Below are 26,141 nucleotides of genomic sequence, written 5' to 3'. Positions count from 1 at the left end.
CATGTTCAATTTATTCACTTCATGTCTTTCGTAAGAAATGCACTCTTTTATTCTGACAAGATCCTGTTTCATAAATTGAAATGTTTCTTCAGAGGTTGGGGTGACTATGTTTGCAATCTCACTGTGCAAAATACAATGAAAAGTTATGTCCAAATATGATAACATTTGCAATTCCCTCCAGTTTAGATCTTAAAGAAACAAACAACTTTTAAGTTTTCATTATTCTTGTTATTCTCTCTAGCACTTCTGCTTTCAGCAACATTTCCAGAATTTCTGCCACAGCAGGACCTTCCTGGAATGATTAAAAGACATACATATTCAGTATACTAAGGCTTTCTATTTCTGAATAAATTCTACAGCTTATTTTGTTTAGTATGGAATTAGACAAGGAAAAATGGCATGGCTTGGAACAATCAATCATTGTAAGTGTATGATCACATGATGCTTTCAACTCTCAAGTGGCATCATATCTAAACAACTAAGCAATTATTCAATTTTCTTGTTATCTATTTATTTACTGTAGGTCACACTTGCTGATTTTCATTTTCATTTTCTGTTGTGCACATACTATCAAAATGTTCAACATGTTGAAGGTGGCCAGTTATGGAAGAAGAAGATGATGATGATGATGATGATGATGAATTACATGTGGACAGATACCTCAGCTTGCACTCAGGTAATACGTTTATATTATTGATTGGGTGGAATACAAGTAATTCATCAACTTTTATATTAGTTTACATATATATATGCTTCCAAAAATGGCCATGTAAAAATTCTTGAATATGTGTATATTTGGAGAATGTATTGTTGATGGCGCCAAAATCAATAAGACAGTAAAATATAGTTACTATGGAACAGTAAAATAGTTACTATGGAACAGTAAAATAGTTACTATGGAACAGTACTTTGGAAACGAATGCGATGTTTGCAATGTCTGGATCTGTTTACTAGGGTCCTTGATTTGCAAGAGTAAGGTCTGGAATAGAAGGATCCAAAAGTCGTATTCATTTTCAAGGTACCTGTTTCAAAGTGACTATATTTTTCTGTCCAGTGTATATATTTCTCCACTGATACCAAATACACACCTAAGGGAAGGTTTAATAATAATCTTTATTCATCCAATTAAATTTGGAAATTTGTTTATTCATTTTTCTCATGTGTATCCAACAACTCTCTCCAAAAGAGGCAAATGATGACATGTTTTCTATAAATTGTAGATTTACCTTTTGTCCTGTTAGTGAGTACCTGACCACTTTCATCATTTTAGGGAATGGTGGAAAGTCAAAATCTTTTCTTTTCCTCAAAGATTTTAGGAGTTTAGCAAGATTCTCCTGCTTCCATTCTCCTTCAGGAACTTCAGTGAATAATTTGACAAAGTGTTGCAAAAATGTGTCTGTAAATTAGACAAAAATTTCACGAAAATCATGTTTTAGTTTATTTTTCTTATTCTATTAATTTATTGATTTAATGGAAGACCAAGTCCCATTAATGGAAGACCAAGTCCCATTAACCGGCTCCTAAAAAATGAAAAACTCCAGAAAAAGACAATAGACAACACATAAACATGTCAAACAAACAAAGCTAACAAAATGCACATAAAAACACACTACATGGCAAATATATAAAATCAATCTTGCCAGGTGGACTTGAAGACATATAATTTTAACAAAGTTCTCCTGAGGCTGTTGATATTGAGTATTTTTCTGCTTTGTGCATGAATATCATATGGGAACCAGGATTCTTGCTCTTTGAGTTCTAATGGACAGGTATATATATTTCTAACATGTTCCTGCTCATAAAGTTACACTGATTCATGATTCTCAGTTTCTATGACAGCAAACAGAAACTTCAGAATCTTTGAGTTGTACCAATAAAGGCAGCAATGACTTTTTTAATTCACCATTCATCTTCAATCATTGCAAAATTATTTCAATGAAATCAGTACCTGGTTGTGGTAGAATACCCTTGACTATCTCTCTGCTGGTGTCTGGTGCAATCCATAAATATGTGTATTTGTCAGACACCAAGTCATTTAGACTTTTGATATGAAGCTGAAAATGGAAAGTAACTATAGATTACGAATCAAACTATGCATAGTATTTTATGTTTTTTGGTCTTTCCCACTCTGTGCTCAAAGCGCTTTATAATTATTGCCCCTGTACAGATCTATAGCAGCACAACAGCCCTTAATACTTCCTCAACTCCATGGGGAGCATACAATCCATTGCAGCCTCTGTAAGTGCATAGGATTAAATCATTTGCATTTCAACCTCTATCCTACCAGATCCCCCAATTTATACAGCTGGGTTGACTGACGCACAGTCAAGGTTCAAATCGTGCCCAAGGATTTTAGCCATTCAGAAACAAACAGTAACGGCGGGGCTCGAACCTATAACCTACAGATTCAAGCCATCCACTCTAACTATTTGACCATCATGACTCCACATGTATAAAAGGAACATATTGCGGGTTGTCCGTGGTTGAGTGGTTAAACCACTTGCCTTTTACCACTGTGGTCAGGGTTCGAACCCCATTCAGGGTTTGTTTAAATTTACAACGCTGTAAGTAAGAAAAGTGTTGTTCAGTTTGACTCTACCGAACAACGAAGGTTTTCCCCAGGTACTCCGGTTTCCTCCTGCATTAACACTGAACCCACGAGGGATGGCCCTCACTGGACTTCTTGGGAGACAAGTGTTTATATACTTAAAGAACTATCCAGTATAAATAAAGATTATTACTACTAGTGACATTAATACTGAATAATAACATGTAAATCCTTGTGTAATCACGGTCTGTAGTAGTAGAATCGAAATGTCTCCTTGATTTCCAATTTACCGTTCCAAAGTAACTATATTGTACTGTCTTACTGATTCTTGGAACCATGAACAATATATTCTCCAATATATTATAATTCTCTATTAACAATCTCAAACACTATATCCTCCAAATATTTATTATTCAGTCAGTTCACCGTTCTACATTCTTGCAATTTACATAACTTAATTTGCTATCATATACATGTAAATTCAAATATAAGTTATGACATGTGAATATGTACTAAGAAATAATGCAGCTAATACATAAATATTGGGAAGTCAGAACGATGCCACAAATAAAATGTATTTGAAATCATCACAATGTGAAAGATATACAAAAATGGAAATTGCTGGAATCTTGTTTGATATAGAATTGTTTTAATCCCGTTCCAACGGTAAAAGAACTATCCATCAGATCTGAAATAAACATAATGAATTCTTGGTAACTTACCTTTCTAATTTCTATAATATTATGTAAGTGTTTATCATTATTTAGTTGGATACTATCTTGTATTCTGTAAATTCAAATCAGAATATAATTCATTAATTTGTACGGCCTATGGATATGGTTTGTGGACTGAGGTGTTTGGCAGAAGGGCCAAACTTAAGGAGGGCTCGTAAGCAGTACCACCGAGGTCCACAAATCCCATATCTGTACCATAAAGTTTTTATCATATACCCCATGCAGTGGCACGGAAACATCATTTGTATCACACAATCACATAAATTGTCACTGAAATATTATTATATTCACAGAAACATCAAAATAGTGAAGAAATTAACAAAGCCAAATCACTGAGTGAACAGATATCGATGAGCGCGCCACTTGCCATATTTGGGCAAAGTGTGCCGGGCCGTGATACGGAAAATTATTGCCCAGGTTTGATTATGTGTTCTCCATCGGAATTGCATTGGAATCGATATTGGGTATATGATAAGATTAATTACATCATTATTATGACAGTAAATCATTAAAGCTACTCTCGTTGTAAATCATGGAGTAATATTGCTGCAGTAATACGATTACCATTAATGAATTCACTGAAAATACCAATAATTGGACATTGTACATGCTCATTTTGGGTTGATTCTATCCAGAAGTAGTACAGAAACAGGTTGAAATTGTGATCGCATTACAACAATGATTTTTGGGTATGGACCCAAAAATCAGTTTGTTTGGATTTATTGTAAAATATTATGTGTACAGCTACACAAATACATTTACTAACAGGTGATTTCATACTAGTTCAGGGTGTACGATATTACGAATAATGTGGTGTAACTCTTTCCCCCCTAAAAATCATAAAATGGTTTGAGCTATACAATTGGATTATACCAAACCATAGGTGTGACAAGGTAGGATAGCCATCGGATTGTGGATTCATATAACATTATGCTTACCTCTCTTGGTATGTGTTTATGACAAGTTGTCGTAGTTTTGTGACAAGTTTTTGCATTCCCTCTGTGACTTGACTTGTATTCAGCATGTCTTGTTGACTTATATAATCTAACATTTCCATATCCAGAATAGCTGAGTGTTGGGTAACTCTCTCTAATAAAAACTGAGATAAAAGATTATCAGTTGTTAATACTAACTTATGAAATTTATTACAATTCAACAGAGGTCTATACATTGTTGCATCTGTAATAATACAGAGCTTGATATTGATGGACCTACAATGTAAAGGGACATGTTCAGCAACAGCAAGTATTTTTTCTCCATTCTTATTTCCAAATAATAGGTTACTTATATTTTACCATTCACTATTACTTGTCTAAAAACCTGCAGCCACTGGCAAAACTCTTACCACATACATAAACTACTGTGATACTGTTGTCTAATATATAAGAATAAAACGCCATCATTTTATTCATAGAGTATGAAAAAACAGTATCACAGCAGTTAATATAGTGGGAGTTTTGCCATTGTGACTGCTGGTTTTTAGACAAGTGATAATGTATGCTAAAATATAAGTAACCTTTTATTTCAAACAAAAATGATGAGACATGCTCAGGAGTTACTGACCATGTCCCTTTACAAGTTTGATATTTTGAATGCTTATATTTATAAGTAATTTTTCACTATTCCAGGCTTACAACCTCAGATAGAAGGAAGTGTAATACTTTAATAGTTAAAGACAATTAATTTACCTGTACTTGTATCCCCTTTCACAAGTCTGTATCTCCTTTTCTACATATATACATGTTTTTCTCACTTTTCACAAGCAGATTTCTACCTTTTCACAAGTATATATCTCCCTTTCTACATAAAAACATATATTTCTCCTTTTCCACAAGCATATTTTTTCCTTCTGTGATATTTCTCATTGGTAAGCACCACCAAGATAAGTCCTAATTCTAATACATACCTTTTAATACAGCGGGCACATCTTAGTTATAAAAGTAGACATTGTGACAGTCACAGTTTGAATAGCATACAACAAAACACTACAGAGAACACCTGGTATACCAAATAAATTTCATATCTAACACCCTTGACAAAATTTGAATATTATTACCTCATCAACCATCTGTGATAAAGTCCTGATTTTTCTGTTGTCTTCAAAACCTGCCCCACAGAAAGTGATCAGATTGAGGATGTTCTCTGATGAGTGACCTTTGTCCTGGAATGAATAGTTGACAATAAAATATGAACTTTGACCTCGAACAGCAAAACTTAAATTTTACAAAAAATAAAAAATGACAGCAGGTTTGAATTTGGAAGTATGATCTAAATAAAAGAAAACTTACCTGTAAATAATCCACACCAATATCATTCTGTCTTTTGGACAATTTACTACCATCTCTGAAAAAAAATACCAAACATTTGTATAAGACTAATAATGCAGTCTATGCATTTCTAATATACAACCTGCAAAAAACACCAGTCTGTTTGCTTGAATGAAGTGAGACAACGAAAGACTCCACGTGAAAACAAAATCAGGTAAAAACAACAATACAACTTATACAAGAACAACAGCGGGTGCCTCTGATGTACGTTAAAACAACGTTTTATCAGTTTCTTTTATATCTGTTGAAGGTATAATGTAGCAGCAGTACTAACACAGCAGAGTAAAATTAAACTACATCTAAACAGTTTCAGTTCAAAATAGAAAATTTACAAATCATTTGTACGAGAGAAATCATATATTAGACAAACTATTTCAGCAAAAAATAGTTCTGTTCATGGTACTGACTGACTACTGATTATATCACATTATTTTTTCAAGTAGAAAAACATAGTGAAGCTGTTTTATCAATTAAAAATCCAAAATAAATACTAAATTCTCATCCATATGGCCACTTTAATATATATTAATTGTATATTGAAAACTATCCAACACAAATAGTTCTGGTGCAATAAACAAAGTTGTGCTGATGGCTCTGACTAACTGCTGACCATAAATCAATACTTTGAAATAGGAAATAAGAAAATAGCACCTTACTTGTTGAGTAGTAATGGCAAATGTGCAAATTGCGGCGGTGTCCATCCAAATGCATTGTATAACTGGATATGTTTGCCTACTGAGGTCAACCATTCCTAGAATGCATAAATCATACAAAGTTTTTCTAGAAAAGTTCAAAATTTTATTACACTTTGTTATATTGACTGTAGCAGATACAGTGAATTTACTCATAATTTTGACCTTCGACCTAACACATCATTTGCATAATTAAACAGTTTAGAGTAGTTGCTTGGCAACATTTCAAATGTGTTTTATATTGTCAGCACATTACATTCTGTTCTTCAAAAACAAGTATTTTAGTTATAGATAACGCGTTTAATTGATTGATTGGTAATGAATATGACAATTGTTACTGTGAAATGAAAGATTTATAGTTGTTGGTACTCTTTTTAAAAGGTGCTCAAAATGACAAATATGTCACTATTATTATTGTCATGCAGTAGTGACAAAAATAAACTCAATGTTCAAATTTATAACTTTTGAAAATATACACTAATCAAACCTGCAGTACAGACCATTTTCATTTTTAAACTTCTCACAACATTAAAACTGTAATTGCATAAAATACAAAATCTAATTTTACTCACCCAACCTCTCAGTACATGCGATATTTGCATACAGTGATCATCAACAACATTGGCAAAATGATAGACAGGGAAACCATCAGCTTTTATGATGACCTGAAATAAACAGATTTAACAAACAAACAAACAAACAAACAAACAAACAAACAAACAAACAAACAAACAGACAGACAAACAAACGTAAGTTAGAAAGAAACAGTTGAGAACTAGTATTGTGCAATGCATTTATCATGTGTTATTTTTCACTTTTTTTTTTAATTTTCTAACATTTTTTGTAACATTTGCAAATGTTAACATTTGACTCTTTCATTTTTTCTTTCTTAAATTATTCACTTTCTTGTCATGACTTTTTCACAACTATTGTTACAATACTTGACTAAGTGGCACTTCTTTTTGGTAACAGTTTCAACTTTCATTCATTACATGAAGTATTGAATATTTTGCTTTTTGACAACATCAATTTTTTTTTCAGTTTACAAATTACTGATTTGAAACTTCAAATCTTACCGGATCTCCTTCTACTAATGCTGGTCGTTGTTGTACAACACCATAAACTAAATCTTCAAAAGTTTCAGCACCATCATCTAACTGTGGCATTAAAGGAAATAGTGTTAAGTGATGACACTCACAGACTTTCTTCCTTGTCTGTGTGACAATCAAGCATAATCATCTCTGATTGTAATGGAGTCATTTTTATGCAAAAAGTAGTTAAGCCAGTGACCTATACATTAAACTTACTTTGAGAAATTCCAACGATTTTTTATAAAAAATACACAAGAAATGTGACCATTATGACGGCAAAATTATGACTGCAACCAAAAGATTTGCAAAGTAGTAATGTTCATGGTTCATAGATTTCAAAAAGCTTATATTTCCATTAGCACAGAATACCTTGATGCTTTTAAGAAATAGATCCCTGAGGTACTGAGAATGTCTTGCAAATTTTTGCTGGACATTAGCCCTAATTTAAAGATCCATTGGGTTGTTGTTTCTAATACTATGCAATATCATCCAACCTGTGGGGTAGCGAGTGATTTCATATTTCATAATAATTATTTCCTACCTTGAACCTGGTGACATGACTGTGACCTTGGTCTAATTTGTCCTGTATTTGTTGTGGAGTCAAATGTCGACATCTGTTGTCATATTTTGGTGTTTCTTTCTTCCTGACAGCTTCTTTGCGAATTAGACGTAGTCTTTGTTGTGAACAAAAACAATAGTAGGCCTTTCCCTTCTAAAAACAAAGATGAAATACAAACAAAATATGGTATCTCTCACATCATTTTTTGTCATCTGTATATAACATATATCAATCTCAATATCATTTCTACTATCTAATATTCTAGGGTACTCTCCGCTCCCCACCATAGAGGGCTCCCACAATGTGTCACAAAAATATTCAACAACAATGGATACTTTATGATATTAACATCGATCGATTTTTCAGTTTTCAGGGGTCGATTGCCGTTTCTGGCGGGGGGGGGGGGTGTTGTTGTTGTTGTTGTTGTTGTTGAAATTCCAGGGTTTTCCAGACCATGCAAACCCTGTGAAAATTGTTTTTAACAAATTTCACACAACTGCAAATACGAAAGCGTTTGTATAGAAGCTTTTGACTAGAACCTCTAGCCTTGTTCACTTGCTACCACTAGAGGGCATAGTAGTAGATGGGGACTCAATGACATAGTTGGGTAGACTGCAACAGATGATAATAGAACCCAGGTACTTGGTTTCATCCCACACCTCTGTTCAAGCTGATAATGTTTATATGTGTATGAGCTGCTCCTCACATGGTCAGACTTACCTTTAGTAGAATGTCTGCATGCTCTTTATAAATAGGAAGTCGTTCAGACTGAAACAAAGTATGATGACATGTTATTGTTAAGACATGACATGTTATTATAGTTAAAGACATGATTGATGCAGTTATGTTGCATGGACTGAATGAATACAACACTGAGATCTTACCTGCATTTTCACAATTATCATGGTCAAGATACTAAGTTACACTACCATATCATAAACAAGGATACTGTTAGTTCCTCTATACCACATTCTCACACTGTGTTCAAAGCTTTACAATGAATTACATGTTATTACCCCAGACATGAACCTACAACAGTACTACATTATACTTCGTGAACTCTCCGGGGCACACAGTCACTTTGAGCTTCTGTAAGCACACACGGTTATCAACTTCTGTCATACCAGGTCCTCAATATCAAACACAGCTTGGTTGACTGGACTCTAGTCATTCATAATCAAAGCAAGGTATGAACCAACAACTTGCAGATTCTGAACCTACCATTGTAACTATTTGACCATAAGGCCTAATAAAAAAAATTGTGTGGTTCAGATTTAGCTCAATTTTAGAATAGGTGGGGTAGGTGGTTTTTTTTATTTTATCTTTTTTTTTTCGTGTGTGAGTGTCTAGTTCAGGTTTTCCATTGTTTTCCATATGGTCTCTGTGTTATTGGTTTCTTCTCATCAGATGTACAGCCATTACAGATTGGAAGAACAGTTTTATATCATCTTTTTAAGTTGATGTCAGTTTCCGCATTTACTATTTCTTACGAAATTTCACAATTTTTTGCGATTTTATTATATTTTTCTCGAATAATACGTAAAAAAAAGTTCAGGGTCGGCAATGAAAAACTAGGTTGGGTTGGGTAACCGGAACCAAACAATTATTTTTTTTAGGCCTAACGACTGACACGTGTCCTGAAGTTTAAGAGTCAGTAGTAAACAAAGAAACAAGTAATACTGACTGAAAAGGAGATAATTGAATCTGTATCATGAGAGACCAATGAATAAAAATATCCCTCAAAGTAAAACTTTCTTTACACACTTTGAATCATCATTTTTGTTGACCTTCCTTCATGCCCTTTCACCTTTGACCTTGGTGTACTCACTTGTACATATGGTCCACAGTCACCTCCTTGGCTTGGTCCTTGTCAAAGTTACAGAAATAAAAATAAAAAGTGATGCAGAAAAGACAAAATTATTTATGAATGTCAGTCATACTTGAATAATAAAGACTTTGTTGGTGAAGATTGATATCTATATTTTATAAAGAATAAACACAATCAATAATGACAAGATGGATCACAACGTCAATATTTTGCATAAAATTAGTCTTTATATGCTCTACATGGATAGATCACTGGTTTACACAGCTCATGTACATTGCAACTGGTTCAATTTTGTCACAAAGTTGTTTCAAAAGGAATGCCACAATATTAAATTCTAACATCAACAACAAAATGTTTTGTTGTTGTTGTTGTTGTGTTTTTCGTTTGTTTGTTTGTTTGTTTGTTTATTTTTGGGGTTTTTTGTTTGTTTGTTTGTTTGTTTGTTTTTTTGGGGGGGGCGCTAAGAATCAACTGATCCTCGTGAAATACTGTTTGATTTTCCAATAATTATCTTAACATAATGCACGGCTGGGTTTAGTCTGTGACTTACTTCTTTGAAAAGAAATAAAAATGCAACAATTTATGTCTCATTTGAGCACTACAGTACTGTAATATCTGTGTATTACCTTCATCCGGTATAAGATTTGCCCAGTTCAGTGTATCTTCAATGTTTTCCATTGCATCTGGTACTAAACGACTCTACAACACAATACAGAGTCAAAAACACTTCATAGTCAGAGTTCATGAAATATACAGACAAACTAAGTCAGAAAATGATAAACTGGAAATATTGAAGGGAACTATCCTGAGAAGATAGTCATGCATGTTATTGATACTGTAACTTGATGACTGCATTATGTTAGGACATCAATTACAGACATATTCTCAAACTCAAGATATAACAATTTTGTCATGGGTGAATGATGTGGGTGATTATCAGATTAGAATGTTTGAATGCTGATGCTACTGCTACTGATGATGATGATGATGGTGGTGGTGGTGGTGGTGGTGGTAGTGGTGGTGGTGATGGTGGTGGTGGTGGTGGTGGTGGTGGTGGTGGTGGTGGTGGTGGTGGTAGTGATGGTGGTGGTGGTAGTGGCTGGTGGTGGTGGTGATGATGATGATGATGATGGTGGTGGTGGTGGTGGTGGTGGTGGTGGTGGTGGTGGTGGTGGTGGTGGTGGTGGTGGTGATGATGATGATGATGATGATGATGATGATGATGATGATGATGATGATGATGATGATGATGATGATGATGATGATGATGATTTTCTTCTTTCTCTTGGAAATTGTGAAAAGGAAACTTGACATACCTGATCTGTATCTTCTATCCTTAAAAGAAATTTTCCTCCATGGGATTTAGCAAACAGATAGTTGTACAATGCAGTCCTTAGTCCACCTAAATGAATACGCCCAGTTGGACTAGGTGCGAATCGCACTCTGACATTGTTAGTCACACCTATAGTTCCATACTTACAACGCGATATGGTGGACTCGAACAGTCGAGACAGTTTAATACATCGATGAATTCGACAAACTTTCAACGTAAATAGCATTTTAAAGTCTTCTCTTCGTACACGTGTACATGAAAATCACACAAAAACGAAGGCATCTATGGGTATACCGTCCATTCAGCGTGGCAGTGTGTTTGTCCGAATCGGTTCTCGGTCCTTAACAAGTATTTACTCTATTTCACAGGTTGCAATTAGAATAAATACGTGCCTTGTGGTAAATACAAATATAGACAAGAAAACAGAATCATCGACTTCAAAACCTCTGAGCTTAAAAGATGTAAAAGCCATTCAGTGCCCATGCAATATTCGGGCATGTTACATCTATGCACGCCGCCATTGAACACACTGTTTTACGACTTTTATTATTTTTTAGACCATTCCTTCCTTCCTTCCTTTCGATTGAAAAGCAACTTGCCTGAAAATTACATACACTTTTAACGACATTTTTCAAAATCCTCATTGATTTTAATAGCAATACTGACGCGCCAGATGTCTAATATCTATTTTGAGAACAAATTTATTGTCGTAAAAAAATATTGACCTCTGACCTTGAGGACGATATACGTTAGCATTGCGTAAAAGACGAAGAGATGTGCGTTGGGCGAAGCTGACGATTTTAGCAATAAATTGGTCCAAGTTGACAGATCCTATTGATAAAAATGGTAAGTATTGGTTTGAATATGTGTTAGAACCATTTATACACTGTATAATACAGTGACGGGATCCCCCTCGAAGGGTTCAAAATGCACCAGAGAAATGTGTATAGCCGCATGAACATTTGATCACAGCTTCGGCCGGTCGGCCATCCATAGCATGGTAACTGATAGTGATACTGTGTGATAGTATCTGTAGAGATCAAATACTGAGTCGGTAGCGCTGTCGTGAACATGTATTTTTTTTACTAGAAATTCACTAGTATATAGTTTTCCTGTAACTTAAAGAGATAAACCATTTAAACGTGTTTTACTTTTAGAGAAAAAGACAGAATGATGACGCAATTTTTACGAAATTTTACAGATATTAGTATTATTACTTGTTTTGTCAAGTAAGCGAATTTCGAATCTGACACTATCCTCTTTTAGTAATAGCAAGGTACCATGTGCATAATTTCATGTAGTTACAAGAGTATCAGTTGCAGAAAACTTTTTTTCCCCATTAATTGTAATGGTAACAAGTAATATGATTGTATTAACTTTTTGTATTTTTATTTTTATTTCATTTTCAGTCGGGCAATGTCATTTTGGCTGGATTGGCTCTTGCGGGTGTAGCCATTGCAGGTAAGAAAGTACATTTATATTTTTTTATCTAGTACATTATTAAAATATTATGCTTTGTATTCCTTGGGCATAAACAGTTTCTCTTGTAAACCCCCTACCACCACCACCATTCTCAACAGTATAACAACACATATATTGTCTATTGGCCTAAGGTCACTAATAACTCTAAACCTAAAAGGTACTGTTTACTGATACATGTACATTACTTTTAGTTTCTTAATAAAATTTTTGATAGATGAAGTGAAACCTCCACCCTACAGAGATGGACAGGAGGTGGTGGTGCAGTGAAACCTCAGCACTATATGGCAATGAAAGGGGTGGGGGTGGGGTGGGGTTCATTATGTGAACACTAAAACCTGTGTTAGCCAGAGAAGTTATAATCTTTATATATATTCCATAGTGGGTAATTTACATAATTACAAATAAAATTGTCCTGTAATTCACCATGTCAATGAAATATCTATATAATATATATTCACCAAAGAAAGCCCACTCTAAACCAGAATGTAGGCATGGAGATCCCAGCTGTTTCTTTTAAACTCATTTCATGTGTTCCTTCTGAGACAAGTGACAATAGCCCATTGTAGTACAGAACCCTGTACAAGCAAATTAGTGTTTATACCATAGATCAAAAGATGTCTTTATACAGTATTGTAAGTGATACATAATTCTTTTTCCTTTTTTTTTTGCAGGTCGTGCCTTGGTTTCAGCTGGCAAAGTAATACAACAGAATGCTCCAAAAATAACACCAGTAAGTATTTCATAAACCATATCATAGTCAAATTTAATCATTTTTGTAAAGTTTCCACAGTTTAAAAAAAAGTATATTGATGCAATTATTAATAATGCAAGCATGTGATATCATTCATTTCCATTCTCCTCTAACCAATCAGAATCATTGTATACCAGATATTCTGGGTGCTCCATCGTTACCTGTAACTAGGCCAAAGTTATGACTGAGAAAGATGGAACATAGTCAGTGTTTGCTATGAAATACATTCAATAACAATCACTGACACAGCTCTCAGTTTTCTATAACAAAAAGTTTATTATTGTATTCTTCTTGTAGTCTCTCAGTGCATACTACAGAGGTGGATTTGATATGAAAATGACAAAGAGAGAAGCTAGTTTAATTCTTGGAGTCAGGTTTGTAGTTTTATGACAAGTTTTCTATTCACAACTTTGAAGTGTAGAGAAGTGTGTAAAAATGTTGATTTACATCAAATTCTTCCACTTTATAATAACACCTCTTTATGGCTATAGCTGTCAACTTCCTGATTGCTACTTGCTGTCACAGAGAACTAAACTGTGGATATCTGTGATTGCTACTTGCTGTCACAGAGAACTAAACTGGATATCTGTTTCTCAAACACAGTGTTAGAACCACAGGAAAGATATAAACCAATTTACAAAGAGTGTGTTGTTGTTGTTGTTGTTGTTGTTGTTGTTGTTGTTGTTGTTGTTGTTGTGTATATGTTCCTTTTGTCAAGACATTGCACGATGGAATACCCAAAGTAATACTTTCTGTAAAATGGCTTCATTTATCCTACATATTTGATTTATAGACTCGTTTACCTACAGGAGAATCAGGATGGTGTATTTTAGCTCACTTTCAATTTAAGTATTGAACAGAGAAGTATAGCATGGATAACTTTATGGCAGATTTCATTTAGTATTTGCATCTCAAGTTGTGTTAGATAGACCCATTCCTCACCAAATGCATTCAGTGATGCGTCATCAGAAATGTAGGATAGATTTAGAGTTACTGCTTTTGTAAATTTTTCAAATTTCTTAGATATTGTGTAGATACCTGTACACCAGATCATTGAAGACGTCATTTATTTTATCATTTATTTTCCTCATACATAGTTGAATAGTCTATTTAGTGTGTGTGTCTTCTTCTCATCCACAGTCCATCAGCTAGCAGACCAAAACTCAGGGAAGCACATCGCAGGATAATGTTACTTAACCATCCTGATAGAGGTAAGGTTTGAATGTATTGAACTTAATATTAAAGTGACAGTCAAGGTTTCTGCTAACTGAGATAGACACAAACTAAAACTTTTGTTATGTGATGTAGATTATACATGTAGCATACCTCTATTGTGTGAATATACATGTAATTACCCTGTAATTGAGGTAGTGTCAACAATGGAAGTCCTCACAACCTACACTACAGGTTTATTGACATCATCAGAAATGCCACCCAACTATGATTATAAATAAACCAACATCCATTCAAAAGCTTATATCAACATGTCACAACAATAGTCCTAGATTTTGTCTATCTTAGTGAACAAAACCTTGGTTGCCACTGTCATACCATCATTGGTTTATCAGGTTTATCCAATTTACACATTAACCCTAAAACTAAAATCAATCAATATTGAAAGCACATTTTTTCAAATAACTGCTCGCCTGTTATGATTCCAGATTTTTTTCAAATTCTCTATTTGCTTGATCTATTTATTGCCAATGACCATTCAGTAGGGTTCATTTATACCTTTTACATTGCAAAAGAAGTGGCTTTGCATACACAACAAATGGACACAGTCATATGTGCATGGAATCCCATGTACCAAATCATCAAATCGGGTAACATGTTAATGCTTGTTACCATTCACATTTCTGCTTTCACATCGCAAGCACTCATGCAAATATTGAAAGTATGTCATATTGCATGATACATGCTTCATGGGGTTCTGTCATAGTATCTAATTATGCAGAGTACTCCCTTTGCGTTACTAAAAATATATTAAAATATTGAAGTATAAAATTACATTTTTTTGCATAAATTTTGTACATGGTTTGTGAAACAAATAGAAAGATAATGTTTCCATTTCACAATTTGTTATCATGTTAAACTGCCTTGTATACACAAAGGAAGTGTTCTCTCATTTTATTTTCTTCTCTGTATTTCAGGTGGCTCTCCTTACATTGCAGCAAAGATAAACGAAGCAAAAGATCTAATGGAGAAAACTGCTAGTAAATAAAGAAAAGATGTTATGTGAACTGAAATTTTTGTGTGAAAAAACACAATTTACACTGTTAAAAAACAAATATCCCCTAGTGACAAAAGAATTATCTTTACTATACTGTACACACTGACTGTATTGTGAGTTTGATAGATTCTTTGAGAAAGAAAACAACTTGAAATATAAATGCAATTGATTGCCACGCAGTCAATTGCCACATCCGATGCTAGAGGGCGCTATTTATGAAATCCGTGTGTGTAAGTTTGCCCTGGACAATTTGCTATTATTTTACAGAATTTCAACTACATTGGAGAATATGTTGTGATATTCTTTTGGTTTGAGTTTTTCCAAACACATTGGGTTAATAATTAGTGTTGAAGATAGACCTTTTCAGGAACCAGATGAGATTTGTTTTAGTGTTTTTTAACTGTGTAATGCTAAACTTACCACATATTTCCTTGTGTTGTAATTTAGTGTACTTCAAGCAAGATTATACATGCCTTTAGATAAATAAAATGTGTATGATATTTATAACAATTGGTTGTCAGTTTGACTTTTTTTTTTGTAATTTAAGGTATTTTATTGGGTGTTATTTGTAAAGATATACATGTCATGTTACATTCCAGTTCTCAAAAGAGCAATGGTTACATTGCAATCCATTACCATTTATGTTACATATGGAATAAGGGGCAGTTTGACTTTATAGATTTTAATTTGACTGAATTAGTAAACCTTATAGTGATTGTTTTGCTATCATAACTTTCAGAGGGAATGAAATCCAGCTTACGTTAGTTGATATACAACCTGGATGAAAAAAACCTTGTCACTGCCGTTTGTTTTGAATGGCTAAAGTCCTTGGGCAAGATTTGAACCACAATTGTGCCTGTCAACCCAGCTGTATAATTGGGGACCTTGTAGGATAGAGGTTGCAATGTGAATGATCATATGGGCACACAGAGTCCTTGGGCAAGATTTGAACCACAATTGTGCCTGGCAACCCAGCTGTATAATGGAGGACCTGATAGGATAGAATGCTGTAATCATATGGGCACATAGAGTCCTTGGGCAAGCTTTAAACCATGATTGTGCCTCAGTCAACCTAGCTGTATAATTAGGGACCTGGTTAGATAGCGGTTACAATGTGAATGCTCCCCAGGAAGTTGAGGAAGTTAAAGGGCCTTTGCACTGCTATAGATCCATGCCAGGGGTTGTGAATATGAGCACCTGGAGCTCTCAGAAGGACAAGCACATTATAAATATACATTATTATTTATTTCTTAGGTAGTATCATTTAGTAATACAATGGAATGCATGAATATTGAAAATGTCTGATTCAGATGAAAACCTGAGACAGCAAAATATGTTCAAGCGTAATTTATTTATTCAAACCATTTATTGTTAATTTTATGTACAGTATAAAATATTTACAGGAATATTATTTCACTTTATGTACACAACATACAAAAAGACAAATTGTGGCACTTCATTAATACTATTACATTGAAATTTGGCAAACTATATGACATCAAAATTATTGACCTTGAAAAATTCTGATGTGTACTCTACTCTGTATGTACACACACTGTACTTTAAAGAAAAGTTGTGTATTTCTTCGTCCATATCCCCACCATCAGAAGAGAAATTCGAGATATGACCACCAGAATTTGAGAATAGCGATATGGTATCTTTTGGCTTGGACACAACATATTTTTCACTATATACATTAGTTCATCACCTTGTCAAGTTCATGGTGACTTGTATAGACAGTTTGGCCAGTCATTGTTCTATTAATTTAGAATCACTTTTACTTCTCACATGATTTCTATGATATATATATTATTTGATGCACCTTTGTATCCAACCATGGTAATCTTTTTTGGTGAAAACCAAAATATTGACAAATTTGAGTCAGGAACACGTTTATCCAACTGACCGATAGTTAGAACACAAGTCAGCAGGAGAAAACTCCTACAGGAAGGAATACAATAAACTAAGGCAAAGATTCTTCACAATCTCTGAATTTCTTCCTTGTAGAAATAACTATTCATCTTCCAAACTTGTATGTAAATATCCAATTTTCAAACCACTGTGGCAAGACCTTTTTTCTCTCTCATTTACTTGGTATTTGTTTCTTCTCCTTTATCTTCATTGTTATCGTCATAGTTATACAATAGATTTGATAATGATGCTCTACTTGACATGAAGACGTCTCTACAGTAAGGTGAACACGCCACGAAGTAGAATGGCACATTACGGATTCCAAAGGCCTTACCACAGGGTCTGATCAAACGGAGTCCAGAGCCATATAGAGGTCCTTTACAACAATCACATATTGATGCACTAAAAGAAAAGAAGTGTATAGTATGGGTTAGCATTAAAGTGGTCTCTTCAGCAAAGTACAGCTTTTGATATATGCATGCATGTACTCTAACATATTCAACATATTTTTATGATGACTGAATTCCAAAGATATTCAAAACCTAGCCTTCCATAAAGGGGGCTGTATTTATTTCAGTTTCTCATAACTTGACCAACTCTATATTTCATGAAGCCTACCAATACATAATACCCACTACAGCTAGATCAGAAAAAAAGAACTTTATCAATAAACACATGTTGAACAATGCTGGGTCTGTTGGCTTATCAAATGACGACAAATTCTTCTCCATGTTCTTTCTTGATCTGTTTAAAATTTTAGAAAATAATTTGAAGTCCACCATGTCAACCCCAGGTTCCCAAATACGACACTGGTAATTGAGCCTTTGGTTTATGAAGATAGATGCAAACTAAATCTATTGTTTTTAATGTGGTAGATTACACAAGTGGGTGATAGCAGTTCCTCTGTTGTGTGATTGTAATCATCCTGTGATCAAGATAGTGTAAATATTGGAAATCTGAAAACAGTGCACTGTAAGTTTATGGAACTATACCTTTCAGAGAGTCACCCTACTGAGACTATAATTAAACCAATGTCCATTTTATAGTGTATAACTGTTGTATCAACATGTTGCAACAATAGTTTTAGTTTGTGTCTATCTTAGTACACCGAAGACTCCATTACTAGAGTTATAAGTGCATCTTCCCAGAGAAGCCATACGGAAGCAGATTTAAAAGGATTATTAGTTGTTCTGGACCAACTTATTCTATAGTTCTTCCAACACTGTTTTATCGAGCCTGAATTTTTATTTTACATTACTTCAACTGACATGGCTTACCTGGACATGATCTGTTTGATGTTCTCTGGTAAACTTGGTGTGTTATCCAGGTTGTATTGTTTGACTATGAGTGCAGCCATGTCTGTCAATCTCTGTGGAAACAAGTACAAATGTGTAAACAATTAGAACCTTTGAAAAAGTGTTAGACAAAATCAATTTCAGCTGCTTAGTTGACTTCTGATGGCCAGTATTGACTCCTTTTTTCTCACGTATCATGTACTTTTGAATTACAGTAAGCTTGGCATTTACTACTTGAAACACATATACAGGACAATTTTCATGTTGTTGATATGGTATTTAGGACCATCTTTAATGATAGATTTTAATAGTAACGAAAACTGACATGTAGTGCAAAGTTGTTGCCTGTCTGTGTCTGTGTCCGTGTGTTGTAAGTAAGTATTGAAACAACTCCAAATCAAAATGAAACTGACTGTCTTCCTACCTGTGGTTGATTTGTACTGTTTTCTTTCCAGAACAATGGATGCATGTAGTTGTTTGTCACTTTCAAATGACGTAGACTTCTGAGTTTGAAGAAATCACATGGCAACGCTGCCAGCTGGTTTCCCTCCAGACTCAACTCTTTCAATTTCCTACAGATAATACACAATATTCACTTAGTAAATGACTATTTGCTTTGTTTGTTTGTAGTAGTTTTTAGGGAGGATGGGGATGTTCGTTGTATTTCAAAAATAACATCATCTTTTTGAGTCAGCAATATCATTTCTATTGATGTCACAGATAGCCAGACTTAAATCAATCAATCAATCAATCAATCAGTCACTCAGTCAGTCAGTCACTCAGTCAGTCACTCAGTCACTCAGTCACTCAGCCAGCCAACCAGTCAGTCAGTCAGTCAGTCAGTCAGTCAGTCAATCAATCAATCAATCAATCAATCAACCAACTAAGTCATTAATAAAGTACCAGTATCCACTACTAAGTAAAGTTCAGAGGCACTGTACAGTTACATCTTGAAAGATCTGCTGAAAAGATGTTTGTTTCAAAGTTCTCCCTTTTTCTAAATAAATTGGGTTTCACAGATTTGGTCAGACATCTCATGTACCATTCTGAGGTCTACAAAACTAACATTGAGATGGTACAGATTACAATAGGTATGAAACTGAAATACACATAGACTGACTTGAAGGAAACTTACGCGAGTTGTCTGATTTCATTTGGTAGGTATGATATCCTGTTGTAGGACAGATCCAAAAACACCAATGGTAATGTATATAGACTAGGAGATAAAAGAGACAACAAGAAAATAAGTATAAATTATCACAATAGATATCAATCAATAGGCAGGAGAGTACAGTAGTTTAAAGATGTCATTCACTACTGTAATGTAGTAAGTTCACTGGAAGTTGATGGTGAACCCCAAAAATATTAAAGAACATAGACCAAGTCTGTGTTTGTAATTCAATAAATTGCAAAAAACAAAAACAGATGTTTAAAATGTTTGTTATTGTACATACATGAAATGAATAATAAAGCAGATAAAAAGTTAAAAGCTGTTTTGACAGCCTCTCACCTCATTGGTAGTGATGAAATCTGGTTAAATGACATCACCAATGTGTTTAACTTCTTTAATTTATAGATGTCATGTGGTATCTCCTTGATGGGGTTATTCCGTAATTTCAACACTTGTAATCCATGGACTTCTAGGATTTCAGTTGGGAAAACCTGGAAACAAATAAAGGACAATAACATTAGATTTCAAAATGTTGCCTACTTGTCAATGTATTGTTATTTACATGGGATATGAAAACAACAATTTGCGTCAAAATGTTCTAAATGTATTGCCGACTATAGTATCGAATTGAACTTTGTTGAAACACAAACTTGAAAACTACTTGAAATTTTCCACTGATGAGATAATATTACTAATCTTAAACCATGGTATTTCAACACTACGGCATAAAGGCATGTGATTCAATCCCAGGTTCTAAAATAAGCGTAATCTTATGTCCTTCTCATTGGCAAATTTTAATCTTGATTGGGACGGGGACTTCAAAAGTCTCTATGGATTGTGTAAGTATTTACATGATCAATGTAATGATGGTAGATGTAGACTTACCCTGAACTCATTAAATGATATATTTAGGTATACCAAGGTACTGGTTAGTACTGTCATGTCTGGTAAGGCACCTATGAAATGAGCCTGCAGGTAAAATATAGAAAAAGAATTATTACATTTTGTTCAAACATGAAATTTCAATGTTAATATACAAAATTCACATACACATGACTAAAATGCACATGACATTATAGATATGTAAATGAACAGAAACCAACATGTTGTTTATGGGATATTGTTAGACTTGCCAGAAACTTGCCACATTTACCAGCATCCTCAGACTATATGTTTTATTTGTCAATTAGTATTTAAAATAACATGTTACCATGTAACCTTAATGAAATGGAGTGTTCACAAACATATTTATTTAACTCTAAACTGGGATGCAGGCATGGAGATCCCAGCTGTTTCTCTCACGCTCATTTCACATATCTCTTCTGAGACACATGACAATAGTCCATTGTTGTACACCCCTGACAATGCTTACAAGACGTTGTTGAAAATTTGGGACGTTTGACTCTGCGAGTAGAAATTTCAGTACTAAGTATCTATTTATCAATACAGAAATCAGATCTGAATAAAAAAATGACTTGGTTGATATTAAAGGAACATGAAATGTTGTGTAAGGTACAATTTTTTTTCTAGCAACAGACAAAAGTATTTAAGATAAATTATCATCCATTCCAGATTTGAGAAATATTCTGTCTACATGCTCTGACTAAAACATAACAAATGAAATGTGGAAACGAAAAAACAAAAGTAAGAATGGAAAATTGGAAATGTATTCTTACCTTGAGACTGAGTGCTTTACCACCATTTACCAAACAATCTAAGATAGCTAACTCTGATGGACTTATCACACTAGAATTATTATCATCATCTACAAAAATATAAAATACACATTTATGATAATTAGATTAATAGAGTTTACTTCACGTACTAATAACTTTGAACTTTTTGAAATTTGACTTGTTCCTGGGATATGTATTATAAGGATTAAAAGGCAAGTAAGATTAGTTTGACTTCACATGTAATAATAATCTTTTATTTATACTGGATAGTTAACACTTATCTCCCAAGAAGTCCGGTGCATAGTGAGGGCCATCCCTCATGTGTTCAGTGTTAATGCAGGAGGAAACCGGAGTACCCAGGGAAAACCTGCGTTGTTCAGTAGAGTCAAACTGAACGACACTCTTCTTACTTACAGAGCGGTAAATTTAATCAAACCCTGAAAGGGTTCAAACCCCGACCACAGTGGTAAGAGGCAAGTGGTTTAACCACCAATAACCCTGTAGTCAACTGTAGTTCAATAGATTGTATCTTATTTTGTGTTTGACAAATATACATCAAATGTAGGTGGAAATAATTTCTGAAAACTACAGAACCAACTTGAGTGCATTTACACAAGATAGCACTTCTCCAAAATCCTCTGTTGTCATAGTAACAGGTGATTTATTTTCTTTATGATATTTAGTACTTACTGAAAGGAGACTGGCTTCGTCTAGCACCTAGGAAATATTTGGATGTTGGTGAACTGAATAGTGCTTCCCTGTCTGGGTATTCCATCCTGTGATCAAATGACAAAGATAAATTATCTAACTAAACATTGTTTTGTTACAAGAAATGACATTGAATTTAACATATACAGGCATAGCACTGTGACCGACTGACTGACTGACTGACTGACTGTTGAATGGTTTGTCGACATGTCATCATGTGCCAGTTGCTCATAATAGTTTGCCTTATTTCTCCCACAAACCCTAGCAAAATACAGAACTTTACTTCTATACATATATTCTCTTTTTGATGAATGTGGGTATACATACATTGTACCAGTGTGACCTTTAATGAAAGACAAACCTTTTTGCTGTGAGTCACAATTATCAACGCTGGGTTTTCTTGTCATTCACTACATGGTAAGAGATAGGGGTACACCAAATGGTGCTACATCACAAGAAATTGATGTGCATCAGTAGTGGCATATGTCAAATTGGCTGAGAGGGCACACCGATACATACATGTACATGCACAAAGTGCCACTTTCGTAATATAAATCATGCAGTTCTTCATGACATTACGATCATGACTATATTAATGTCTGTCCTGTAAATTCCCTAGGATGTCCTTCAACATATATTGTACATTACTGTAGTTAGATACGTATGTGTTTGACATACTCCAGATATAAGATACTATCTACATGTGTAGTCTACTTACATGGCAGTATCTGATGGTATCAATGCTTGCATATCTTCTTGCATCATATCTCTCATTTGTTGCTTTAGTCCGAATGCCATTTCAAGCAACAACTGTCTCTGAGGTATTCTTAGTTGTGCTTTAGGAATGCTGTCAGCTGAGAAATATTGAAGAAAATTAGTGATATTATAATCAATAATCACAAAGAGTGAACATCTTTAAGTTTTGACTCTTTCTGAAATATTCATTGTTTTTAGTACAACTATGGTACTTAAAAACGTGTGATATGAAACTAATATGGTATTATAGTAAGTTACTACTATTATTTTATTAAAAAAATTATTATTAAAAAAAAAAGTTACTACTATTGTATTCTGGTACAATGGAAATCAGTGAAGAAATACATAATTTGGTAAAAGAGAACATGAACACCACATGTGTACCATCTTGCATCTTGTCCCAGTAGTCAGATTTGTAATGTTTAAGCAGGGCTCAAAATTAAATTTTTCCTTTGGTAGTCCAAGGATTGTGACTTGTAGTCTCATATTCCTGAACTCAAAACAGATTTCCTCTGTTGGAAATATGTGTGTTATTAAAATACTTTCATGTCCATAAGTCTTCCATCTTCATCACATAATCAGTGTTAGCCTCAGTGGGCAACCAGCTGTAAATTGGTACTATTGGTAGCCCAATGACAAGAATTGGTAGTCTGTGGGCATGGGAGTAGTCACTACTGTTAATTTTGAGCCCACAGTCGGTTAGTATTAAATCTGATTTCTATCATATATGATAAGGTTTTTAGTTGCTATAAGCTAACTTTTTTTATGTTTTTAATTTTTGTTGACATTGCACACATCACTCAATATGATTAAATTCTACATGAACTATCTCTTCTATTTTATATGTTTATTTACATACATAATTCCAATGATCAATTATGTAAGCAAATAAACATATTTGACAAAAACAATTGAAGCATTTTATATTTTTAGTATTTTCCTTTAACAAGTTTGAGATTTCTTCTCTTCATATAGTTACTGTAATCACATGGACATGACAGCATTTTTTCTTTTCTCTTTATTTTTATCAATTCCTATATCCCTGCTGGAGAAACTTTTATCATAAAATATGGTCAGCTGCCCACTCTGTGGAACATTAATGGAGTCCTTCAAATTTGCATATTAAAAATGGGAAACATAGTTCAAAAAATGTGTCTCTTTCATTCTCTAGAAAACTGCTGTGTGGAACACAAATAAATTTGATTCTAAATTTTTGAAAACCCACTGTGTGGGAAACTAGTTAAAGTCTCAAACTGTACTTTACATTCAGTTGCTATGGGAACAGAAATAAACGTAAATACATCTCAAACCCAGAAAGTGTATGTAATGAATACGTTACTTACTTTTCATTTCGACTGTGTTGAGTTTATCTTGTTTTGGCAATTCGTTGAAAGTTGCAAATAAAGTTGTTAACTTCTTGTAATTTTGTTTTGACACCATGGCTTCTTTTAACTTTCTTTTTGGCATTCTTCTTATTTCATGTATATCAACAAGGAAATCCTGTAGAGTAAAATCTGGAATGACTTGATATCTTTGTTCTGAAACCGCAAAGTCAAACTCCTCCTGGTAAGTGTACTCATGTTTGATCTCAGGAAGCTGTTTTGGTTGCCTAATTGGCAATGCATCGGGTCCCCTTGGTTTATATGGTTTCACTATCGACAATGCACCAACTGTGCCAGTGTCTGTTCTTGGACGAAAGCGTGATTCAAGGAGATACCGACTATCAAGTGTATTGACAGGAGACCTTGGAAGAATACGGCTTGGTAAAGTCTGTTGTGGGCTTAATTTTGTTTGATCCGATTTGACTGGAGAATGGGAGGAAGTACCCCTTCGGACTTCTGATTCGTGGTATCCTGATGCCAAACTTGGTGCTACACTGGGAATGGGAGACATTTGATCTCTATCAGAACTGTAGGCATTTAGATATGTTTCTACTGTCTCTGTACTAAAGTCTTTCAAATCAAAACTTTGAGGTTTTACTACAGGGGCCAAAGGCCTCCGAAGAAGGCCACCATTCTTCTTATTCTTCCTCTGAAAAAAAAAAAGAAAAAAAAGAATTTTTAATAAACATCTACATGTACATAGAGTCAATATTCATGTGACATTACCCTGATTCAATAGTATTTTTGCCATGACCATTTTTGATACACTTTTGCTTGATTATCTTTGTTTAAAATTACGATTAAAATTCAAATGAAATAAAAGTTACTTATCGATATCACTATTATCTGATCCAGTCAAAATATGTAACTACAATTTCTGTTTTCTATAAAAACAAATTAGCAAATGCAATACATGTATGAATTTCTGTTGAAGCATTTACTGTATTCGGATTACATAATAATATGAGGAAAGCCATTTCTTTCAACAACAATTTAAAAATTCAATATATTCCAAAACTGGCAATTTGTAAAATATTGAATAAAATGAACTTATCTACATACATTTGAGGTATGTGTGAATGCGAAACATTTGTCTAGACTGCAGAGACAGGTGTTGGAATTAATCCAAAACTAACTAATCAAATGGAGTTGCAAGGTGTTTATGGTGCATTGTGTACAATGTGGAGGCGTGACACCATTTTTATATTGCCACTACACGACGTCGGAAGTATGGCCTTTGGGCAATCATACAGCGACAAACAGGTCACAACCTCTGATGACATGAGACGAACATGACTTAACGTGTGATTCCTTGATGTTAAAACCTGACTTTAAAAGTAGTAAATATAGCCGCTTGCGACCTTAAATATTTTTTCTTGAAATTAAACTCGTTTCTTGAAGTAGAAACTTGAAATCTGCGATTCCACACTCGACTCACGCCCGGCTGTATCGTGTTTTCCTCGACAGAGACCCGCTATGCAATACATAAATCACGAAATCACTACTTTAGAATCAGGAAAACTGTGCCCATACCAACGGATGTGTTGTAAATATGTATAAATTTGCCTGTTACTCACCATTTCTGAACCCGTCTTTAGCTTCACCGACGTCGCCATTTCTGTTTATGTGTTTCCTTAGAAACTCAGGACCGCATGAGGGCGCTTTAT

At 34.2% G+C, this 26,141-nt stretch overlaps 3 protein-coding genes across 3 annotated transcripts; 1 reads left to right on the top strand and 2 right to left on the bottom strand.

Annotated features, from left to right (window-relative positions):
• Window positions 1–208: 208 nt before the first annotated feature.
• Window positions 209–11,338, bottom strand: LOC144442655 (nondiscriminating glutamyl-tRNA synthetase EARS2, mitochondrial-like). Its single transcript, XM_078132032.1, has 15 exons — window positions 11,096–11,338; window positions 10,406–10,478; window positions 9,780–9,817; window positions 8,672–8,719; window positions 7,934–8,104; window positions 7,378–7,458; window positions 6,874–6,966; window positions 6,266–6,360; window positions 5,571–5,625; window positions 5,339–5,443; window positions 4,221–4,381; window positions 3,271–3,334; window positions 1,949–2,054; window positions 1,227–1,396; window positions 209–292 (listed from the first exon to the last, which is right to left on the bottom strand). The coding sequence occupies exons 1-15, from the start codon at window positions 11,336–11,338 to the stop codon at window positions 209–211; spliced, it is 1,587 nt and encodes a 528-aa protein (XP_077988158.1).
• A 515-nt stretch (window positions 11,339–11,853) lies between these two features.
• Window positions 11,854–16,043, top strand: LOC144442477 (mitochondrial import inner membrane translocase subunit TIM14-like). Its single transcript, XM_078131839.1, has 6 exons — window positions 11,854–11,958; window positions 12,522–12,573; window positions 13,266–13,324; window positions 13,643–13,719; window positions 14,486–14,556; window positions 15,496–16,043. The coding sequence occupies exons 1-6, from the start codon at window positions 11,956–11,958 to the stop codon at window positions 15,564–15,566; spliced, it is 333 nt and encodes a 110-aa protein (XP_077987965.1). The 5' UTR covers window positions 11,854–11,955; the 3' UTR covers window positions 15,567–16,043.
• A 900-nt stretch (window positions 16,044–16,943) lies between these two features.
• On the bottom strand, window positions 16,944–26,108 carry LOC144442465 (uncharacterized). The gene is made up of 11 exons (XM_078131825.1): window positions 26,052–26,108; window positions 24,436–25,123; window positions 23,055–23,190; window positions 22,319–22,404; window positions 21,629–21,717; window positions 20,838–20,921; window positions 20,292–20,443; window positions 19,917–19,997; window positions 19,206–19,353; window positions 18,764–18,855; window positions 16,944–17,888 (listed from the first exon to the last, which is right to left on the bottom strand). The coding sequence occupies exons 1-11, from the start codon at window positions 26,088–26,090 to the stop codon at window positions 17,663–17,665; spliced, it is 1,821 nt and encodes a 606-aa protein (XP_077987951.1). The 5' UTR covers window positions 26,091–26,108; the 3' UTR covers window positions 16,944–17,662.
• Window positions 26,109–26,141: the final 33 nt, after the last annotated feature.

Source organism: Glandiceps talaboti, chromosome 11 (assembly GCF_964340395.1).
Source record: "Glandiceps talaboti chromosome 11, keGlaTala1.1, whole genome shotgun sequence".
Lineage (NCBI taxonomy): Eukaryota > Metazoa > Hemichordata > Enteropneusta > Spengelidae > Glandiceps > Glandiceps talaboti.
Note: the sequence above shows the minus strand (reverse complement) of the source record. Positions and strands in the feature narration are given on the sequence as shown.